The sequence below is a fragment of the Musca autumnalis genome, unplaced genomic scaffold (genome assembly GCF_047663935.1).
Source record: "Musca autumnalis isolate F117 unplaced genomic scaffold, ASM4766393v1 scaffold_3, whole genome shotgun sequence".
Lineage (NCBI taxonomy): Eukaryota > Metazoa > Arthropoda > Insecta > Diptera > Muscidae > Musca > Musca autumnalis.
Window position 1 is genome coordinate 147832427 of NW_027411866.1, and position 9853 is coordinate 147842279.

At 36.1% G+C, this 9853-nt stretch overlaps 1 protein-coding gene across 2 annotated transcripts; it reads left to right on the forward strand.

Moving 5' to 3' along the window:
* Window positions 1-534: 534 nt before the first annotated feature.
* Hmt4-20 (Histone methyltransferase 4-20) lies at window positions 535-8394 on the forward strand. 2 transcript variants are annotated; one of them, XM_073974750.1, is made up of 3 exons: window positions 535-1423; window positions 2881-3454; window positions 3645-8394. In XM_073974750.1, exons 2-3 carry the CDS (start codon window positions 2894-2896, stop codon window positions 7587-7589), a joined length of 4506 nt encoding a protein of 1501 aa, XP_073830851.1. In that variant the 5' UTR covers window positions 535-1423; window positions 2881-2893; the 3' UTR covers window positions 7590-8394. The 2 variants fall into 2 exon arrangements, with proteins under 2 accessions (XP_073830851.1, XP_073830852.1); XM_073974751.1 differs by having other exon boundaries at window positions 545-1810.
* The last annotated feature ends 1459 nt before the right edge of the window (window positions 8395-9853 follow it).

Here is a 9853-nt window from a genome sequence, read left to right on the forward strand (position 1 = left end):
CGAAAGTTGCGAACATTTTTGCGGTAATTCACGAGACGGAAATTCTTAATGAAGTGGAGTTGAAGTCTATTTCGGAAGCTGAACTAGTGATGGGAAGGCAACATAAAAAACTTTTCTATGATGAAGCAAAATCAGTGGCAGTTGTATAAAATGCAGAGGAGAAGCAGGAAGTAGATTCAGTTTCAATTAAAATTAATAGAAACATTTTTATCATTTGTGTTCCGAGGAATTCATAGAAAAAGGTGTACTTCCGCGGTATTTGTACTGTATAGACCCGGTCACACTAGCGTGAATTTCATTAAAAAATTTCATGAAATTAGGCGTTCTTAAATCGAATTCCCCACTACAGCAATTTTATGATTTTACTCTACTATGGAAGTCGATCTAGAGACGCACAATGTCATCCAATTTTTTCAATGAAATCAAAACTGATAGTGTGTACCCCGCTTAAACCATTTTTTTCGTTTTTCGCACTATCAATAGTCGACTACGACTTTTAGACATTTTGCGACTAATAATCGATTAACCGAAATCATCTTTACATATCCCTACCAAAAAAGCTGTAATGTGTGTGTAGAAGTCGAAGAAAAAATCTAATCATTGAATAGTGAATTTACACGGTGGAAATATTTAATTCATACCGCATTTTAAGAATAAATCAATAAAATGGATATCTAGTAAATTGTTGGAATTATGAATAAGCTAGAAAGCGCCTGAGCAAAGAAACAATCGACGGGAAAAAATAATTAACGCAACTTCTTGCACGCCACTGTCTGACGACACAAGTCGAAGAAAAAGAAGAAGAGGGCAGCCAGACATAAGTATACACAGACAGACAAAACGACCGACATAGCGCAGCGACGTCAACGTTATTGGATAAGGCAGGCGTTAAAACGGGCATCAATTGGTCATAACCCCATCGACAGTCGCAAAACTGCGACGCCGTTGTTAGTTTTGGAAGAGAATTCGCTCGGAATAGCAGAACGGCAGAATAATTTTTGTTTCGGATCGGATTCTGTCTGGCAGGAGGCTTTTTAAGCTAAAGACTTCTTCGGTTCGACTTATGTTTTTTCCTTTGTGTTTGAAACGGGCGACAGTAAAGAAAAAACAACGCATCTAAAGATACTATACAATAATAAATGCAATAACTTTAACTTTTCAACATGAAGCCAAAATAATTTAACGTCGCTCGGATTTTTTGTTCATTTTAATGGAGACTACAAAAACAATCGAAGGAGCCATGGAAAATTAAAAGAAATGTATACATAAAAGCAGAAAAGGTCTGAGAAAACCTATCAAGCGAACAAGAGCAACAGCAAAAACGGCAACAACAACAAAACATCGGCCAAGAGAGCCAGTTTTCATTGTTAAACAACAAGCAGAACGTAACGTTTGAAGCTGTTGGGATATACATTTGATAAAGGTAAAAAATTACTGGTGGCCAGAATATAACATAACTACTGGTCAAACCCGAGCTTTGAAAACAAATCCTAGAAAAAGGTGATGAACCGACGCCGCCATTTTCATATGTATTTAATGAGCGTACGTTCTTTTTCGTGTAATCGTGTTTTTTCAATTTTTTCGAAATCGTCTCAGCATAAAGAATCCATACAAAACGCGAATAGCCATTGATGGCGTTTCATATGTGTTAGAAAGAGACAACTAGTGATACACGCGTACGACGAGTTCTTTTATATTTTGTTGACTTTTAGGGTTTTTCTTTGTTCACATGTTTCTCTTCAATTTGGTACATCTTTTTATTTCTTTGTGTTTTTTCGTGACTTTTGGAAGGCAACGTTAAAGAAAATTGGTAAATACAAAATAAAATAAAGTTAAAATAATAACAAAAATTAATTGCATACTAAAAATAAAATTACTTGTTCTGAGTTTGAACAATGTAAACATACAATATTGAGTTAGACAATCGTTACTGTGTCGTCAAAGTGCCGTATAAAATATCAGCTGATTGACTTGTTCAAAAGTAAATGAAAAATTCTGTGTTATGAATACTTATTAGTTTTGTCCATTGAAGTAAAAATATTTTATAATACCACTACAAAAGATCTTGCGAAAAATAGTGTTTTTGTAAATAAAAAGAAATAGAAATACCAATGAAAATTCTCCAGTTTATTAAAATGCAATAATCCAAAAATTGACAAAACAAAAAGACGCAAGTTGTTGCAAATCTATAAAAGCAGCTCATTTCAAGTGAATTACGACAACGTAGCAGTTACATTTCCATAATCATATATATTTTTTTTGTCATTGCGTATGTGGTGTTTCTTTTACACCTTCTACATTATTTTTCAAATTTTTTTCTCGTGTACACACAAAAGAGAAGTTGAGTGTAAAGTCAGTCAACATTTTGTTGGTATCTACTTTAAAAAGGAAAAGTGAATAGAAGTGAACAGAAAAAGTGACAAAACTATAAAAAAGTGGTAGTCCAAATTTCAGTAAAAAACAAACATATGATTGGGCTAAAAAAAAAGTTGGGATGGTTGAAAAAAAAAAAAACACCACAGTTTGTATTATTAGATACATTATACGTATGAGTTTTCATTAACTTCATAACCTGGGCTAATTTATTTCAATTCCTTTGATACATTCATATTCGGTCCTTAACAGCTGGGCTCTGTTTTTCGATATCAGATTTTCATCAGCTGTTTTTGTTTGATGGGTATGTTCAGTCAGACACATGTGTTGTTGGGTATGTTCATCGTGATAGTAACACCTGACTGAACATATACAAGGGAAGAAACCTAAATTGAAGACAAACCTTTTAAAAAATAAAATAGTTTGTGGCACGGTTCATTCAAAGTTTATTTATTATAATATATTTTTATGTTTCAATATTAACGCGAATTTTATTTTCTTTTTCAGATTGTAATACAGAATGGTTGTTGGTTCACATCACAGCCGTCGTAGTGAAACTGCAACAAAATACGCCAATTCATCTGCGGCTGCTACTGCCACTGCCGGCATTAAATTAACCACATTGAGCAGTGCCATTGTTGCAACCAACAACAAAACACAATCAATGCCTGCGAATGGTCATTACGGTACCACCACCACCACTAACAACCATAGCCATACAAATCATCATAGCAATGGCAACAATGGCTATCATTTGCCACTTAGTGGTATCAATGGATCCACACATAGTATTGTATCTCGACTCTCACAATCCACCGGTATGACTCCGAAAGAGTTATCCGAAAATGATGATTTAGCTACATCGTTGATATTGGATCCACATTTGGGGTTTCAGACGCACAAAATGAATATTCGCTATCGTCCGTTGAAAGTTGATACTGCGCAACTAAAATCGATTGTAGATGAATTCATATTAACGCAAAATTATGAAGTGGCCGTTAAAAAGATTTTCAGTGGCCCATGGTTGCCTCGTAGTTTTCGTAACAAAAATAAAATGGCGATTAAAAAATTGCATGATCATGTAAGTAAAAATATTGTCCTTAAAAAGGTTTGTAATTAAAAATTCCTTAACAAATAAAGTTTTGTTTTAATTTACGTTAACGTTAACATTATCCGTCTTATTCAACTACTTATCGATGTTTATTTGCTATATTTTAAATACATTTAATTTCATAAAAAAACAATAACATTTTATTTTTGTATATTTTCAGATTATTCGCTATTTACGTGTCTTTGATAAAGACAGTGGTTTTGTTATAGAAGCCTGTTATCGTTACTCCCTCGAGGGACAGAAAGGAGCTAAAATTTGTGCCACAAAACGTTGGCAAAAAAATGATAAAATTGAATGCCTTGTCGGCTGTATAGCTGAGCTAACAGAAGCCGAAGAGGCTGCTCTTTTGCATACGGGCAAAAATGATTTTTCCGTCATGTATAGTTGTCGAAAAAATTGTGCCCAATTATGGTTGGGACCTGCAGCCTATATAAATCACGACTGTCGTGCTAATTGCAAATTTGTAGCCACTGGCCGTGATACAGCTTGTGTAAAAGTGTTGCGTGATATTGAAGTGGGCGAAGAGATCACATGTTTTTATGGTGAAGATTTTTTCGGTGATGCAAATTGTTATTGTGAATGTGAAACCTGCGAACGCCGAGGAACTGGAGCCTTTGCCGGTAAAAATGGTAATGGTCAACTGGGTGTAGATTCTGCGCTGGCGCTGGGCTTAAATGGAGCTTGCGTTGTGGGTGATGCCAACGCCAGTGGAGGTTATCGGTTGCGTGAGACAGATAATCGTATAAATCGAATAAAAAGTCGAGCTAATTCAACAAACTCGACTAACACTGAGCTGACAAATGGGGCATTAAGTGATAGCAATGCCTCGGGGAATGCCCTAGGAAACAATAACAATAATAATTTATGTAAAAATGTGGATAACGCCAATACGGAAGTGAATAAAAATAATAATGTGGTTGTAACACCTCTAACTATGGTGGAATTGCGACAAAAAGGCATGACAAAATATGATGCAGAAATGATAATGGCGGCCAATGGCATGAAACATCATCATCATATAACATCTACCCATCATCACTCTGTAAATAATGTACAACAACACCAAAGTCAGCAAAACAATCAATTGGAAAACACAGAAAATGTAACAACAACGACTCCTCACAGTAAGCCTGCGGATGGAAATCATCAACGTGGTGGAGGTTACAGAGAAACTCTAAGAAAATCTGCTAGGGTTAATAGTACAAGTAGCACAATATCATCTGGTTCAACTGAAGATTTTGCCAGTTTGGCAAATACCACAACTACCACAAGAGGAGGGTCATTATCGAAACAATGTACTGCTGATGAACCAAAAAGTGGAGCAGCAACAACTACCAGAAGAAATCTTAGAAGGAACGCGGTAAATGTGGCGGTAGCAAATATTGTAAATTCAGGAGGTAAACAAATACAACATCACCAGTCCCGATCGGCTACAGCAACGGCATCTGCCACAAATCCCCCAACCGCAGTACGTCAAACAAGATCTACTGCTGCTGCAGCAAATAGCAATTCATCGGAAATTTCAGCTGCAGAAGATAATGTAATACTAATCTCAGAATCAGAACCCGAACAAACAGATGATATGGAAATGACACCTGCAAGAAATACAACACTTCAAAAAGGGTTGCCGGAAAAGTCTAAAAAACTGTCTACAAAACATGAGAATAACCATTATCTGGGGGATATTTCGCATTCCGATGAAAATACATTGGCGAAAAAGCATCAGGCACAACGGATCTTACCACAAAGACGCTTGACGCGTAACGGGGCCGTGCTACATCATAACACAACAACCACCCGAGTTCTAAGGCATCATCATCATCAACACCATCAGGAAACAGATTCAACAATCACAGACAGTGTCGTCTCCACCGGTGCCGCCACATCACCATCTTTAGAAACAGAAGAAAATCTTTCGAAAATACATGTGAACTCCTCGGTGGTCAATAACAACCATAAAATGTATAATCATAACCATCATCATAAACAAAAGCACCATCATCATCACCATAACCATCATCTGGATAATAATAATGTAAAAAGCAGTGAAACTGCAACAAATTTCGAACAAAATATTCCAAAGGGTGAGACTATGAACAGTAACAGTAGCAGTAGTAGTAATGATAGTAATTGTAGAACACACAAGATCGGTGATGAACATGATGTTCATGATGATGTTGGTCATAGTGTTATTGTGGAGAATCACAAGGAGGAGGAGGTAGGGGAACAGGCTGACGTAATTATGATTGATGATAGTAAAGAAAGAAAACAGGATAGTATTGCGGAACATTGCAGTGTGGACAATAAGTCCAACATAAAAATAAATAATACAATGGCTGACAACACCCCCGAATCTTCACAATGTAAAAGTCCTAGTTTTAAAAAGAACTTGATAGATTCTTTTGAAGAAATTGCCAAAGGCAATGATAATGTTTTAGTTGATAATAGAAATAGTTTTGGTAGTAATAACAACAGTAGTGGTAGTAGTACTGATGATAATATAAGACATTGTCAGAGAGCCGCCGACCACACGGTGACTATTGCAGGTGATACAACTGAAACACAGCGAGAGTTGCCATTACAACATCGTTTAAGGCGCCATGTTGCAACACGTCGTACTTCTATACAAGAGACTGTGATATCAGACAACAACCAGAAACATGTGACCACTGGCCGCAAACGTCAACATTCTAACAGTAACAGTGAGTTAACAAATTCTAGTGTTACTGCTGCCACAAGTTCAACACCACAACCATTGGCAAATGTTGTAAGTGGCGAAAGCAATTCTGGTTCAATGGTGGAGCCTTTGCTTAAAACCCCTGAGAGACGTTTAAAATTAACTTTACGCATGAAAAGATCACCGATTTTAGACGAAGTCATAGAATCAGGTACCAGTCTAAGTGATGAAAGTAGCAGTGTTACTGGTGGCTCTTCAACATGTAGTCGATCCTCCTCCGAACCGGTAGAATACGAAATTCTACGCATGGAAGGTATAACAGAAAATGGTTTAGATTTTGATGAAAAGGATATTGGAGGAAGTAACGGCGGTGTTGGTGTTACACACAACAAACGTAAGAAACGCCATAAATCGAAAGAACATCGTCGACATCATCATAGGCGTAATCTAACGGCCATTGAAGAGCTGGATCATCATATGGAGAGTATAGTTGAAACCAAAGAAAGCACTCCCCCGCCACCAGCAGCCTCAGGTGGGGTCCATACATCGAATAAGAACCAAATGACACCTCAAAAGAAACGTTTACGTTTAATATTTGGCAATGAAACCCATACTATAGACATTCCACCCACAACATCTGCCAATCATGAAAATAGTAGCTATATGGATGATTCGTTCAATGAATCGTCATCATTCAATACATCTACCAATACAACCACACTGCACACTTCCTCGGGGGAGTCTTCAATTGTGAATTTGTCATTGACGTCTTCCACCGAGGCAGCTGCTTCTTCTGTTGCCTCACCACCTGCCAATGTGTCCATTTCGAATTCCTCCTTTGCCTCGGCCTACAGTGCAGCTGGTAATACTTGCCCTGGTACATATACTAGTGGCGGAGGTACTTTCTCCCTGGAAGATTCGCTTAAAGAACCTTTAAATCTTTCTTTAGGAGCTTCACCTAGACATAAGTTGTCACAACCTCAAAATTTGCATGCCAATCAAACGCATGCCTTAACATTTCCCAGCAGTTTGGATAACATTTCAAATTCTGCCAGCATCCTGTCGCCCTCCTTAGTTTCACTATCAGCCACCGGATCAACATCATCGACGTCATCATCGATATTTCTCTCACAAGCCATACCAAAACATACCTTTGGCTCGTGTGCCCTGATTGCGCCCTCATTTGCCCGTAATCTGGTTAACAATAATGTAACCATTACAGCTGCCAATTTGTCTCCTTTACGTTTGTTAAGTAATAACCAAACAACATCAACAACAACAAATAGTAATAGTAGTAATTGTAGTAACCATAACATCCATACTGCCTCATCATTACCTTTAAGCCTTACCGCTACGGTTACCACCACAAATACAAATGCAAATGCGTCAACAACTAAAAAAAGTACTGATCTCTTAACTCCTCATTGACCTTTAATAAAATCAAGCGAAAAATTATTTGCATAGTATGTATTAAACAATGTAAATATAATAACAATAACAAAAGATATAAATCTAAAAAAAAAAACAAGTATAACTACACATAAATATGCGAAAGAATAAGAAGAAAAAAGATTAAAATATATAACTCCGCCCCTTTCCAAAAAGTTAAAGCTTTTGGGAACAAAATCATAATTTAACATACAGCAACAACAATAGTAAACCCTTTGGAATTTTAAGAGTAATTTGTGAAAATAGACATATTTTAAGAGATAATCTCCTGTAAAATCAAAAAGAAAAGCCACTCCTCACCATATATTCTCAATAAGTTCAAAGTTATTTGTTGTAAAAAAGCACTTAGCAAACAAGATTTAAAGTTTAAGGTTAAGGCATTTTAGCAAAAATTATCTTCTCTTTTTCTCTCCACACCCCGCTCCCTTAGGGTTATTTTTTTTTTAGAAGAATATTTTAGTGCCAAAGTGTTCGATAGCAAACATTTTGTTTTGTTGCCATCGTTCAACTTTTTTTTCGAAAATAATTTATTGGTTTTAATTATTTTTGTTTTTAAACATTTTTTTTTTGGTTTTATATAAATTTATTTTTAGCATCCTTATTATTTACTTAATTGTGATCCATATTGCTTAGTTTTATCATAATAATTTTAGGTATAATACAAATATGTTGTAAGTTATTTCATATTTTTTGTCCATCAAAAATGGTTATTTTTTTACTTATATTATTTAAGTAAAATTTTAGAAAAATACACACACATGATCATATTTCATATTTATAAAAATAGTGGTTTTACATTTTTTTAAATAGGGGTTAAAATTACATAAATTAGGAGAAATACGAAAAATTCATGCAGTTGACAATAGTCAACAAAATTTCTGAATTTTTGTTCTTATGAGGGTGTGATGGTTATTTTAGGTTATTTGGGTCACTTTCAGATCCAAATTAATCGATTGCGAGGTCTGTCAGTTTTTTTGTGGAAATATAAATTATATGAGAATTTTTGCGGGAAATGAGCATTTTCGGTTCAAAACATCAATATGTTATGAGTGGCATACATTTGGAATATATTATGGGGGTCTTACATAACTAATTATTGGAAATTTATTACAAATATCAGTTGAAAATATCTGAAAACGCATGGATTTTTAAAAATACTTAGCTATTATAATTGAGCTATTCGGGAGTAACATGAATGGAATAAATGTACTACCTGAAGAATTTTATTGAAGACTTGGGGGTTTTCCAATGAAATATGAAAGGCTTGGATTTTACTTCAGCAGCTCTTTGAGAACCGTAACTAAAATCTTCGGAGCAACAGCCTTTAGGCTGACGAAGGCATACACACTTTGATACGACCAACAATGTGTCTCATCGAAATAACGGTTTTAGAACCCAAGTATGTTTGGACGAAATTCGTTTCAGACAATTTGGAGTCGATTTAGACATGTCCGGATGGCTGGTGCGCACGATAACTCTCGGACGGATCAACCGATTCGAACAAAATTTGCACTTCGTAATATTTTGCTCAAACTTAGTTTAAGTTCGAAGATGGGCCATATCGGTCCACTCCCTCCTCGGGTACCTCCCCCACAAAAGTTCAACATTTTCTGTAAAATTGTGTGGACGATAACTCTCGAAGGGAACAATGGAATTGGTCCAAACTTGGCACATCATATTATTCCGTCCAGATATAGATCGGGTTCGGGTACTCCTTCGGGTACCTCCGACATAATATTCGGAAAAAGTGAAGTTTAAGAGCTCCTCACGAATCGTTTTGAACATTTTTTTCGGCAGGTTGTCCTTGCAACCCCCTTTACAAAGGTACCATTGTTTTCGGGCGTATGTCTATACATCCTGAGATAATGGCCTAAAAGCTCCAAGAAACCAGGACGGCACCATCTAAAATGAAAAATCCGCAAGATAACCCTCGCAGGGAGTTTCTGATTGGTTCAATCTTGTCACATCTTATTACTTCATCCATTCATGTATCAGATTGGAATATGGACTATATCGATCTCGTCCAAAATTTTGGAAAAGTGCAGTCTAAGCAGGTTGTTTTCAAGGTCCCTATTACAAAGGTACAATTTTTTTTTTTTTTTTTTGAGTACGTCCATACTTCCTGAGATAATGGCCCAAAAGCTCCAAAAAACCATGCCTGCACATATTAACATTTTTAAAAATTTCTTCCAAATTTAGTTTAACGTAATTTAATTCATGTTCATGTTTCACGATGCTCTTGA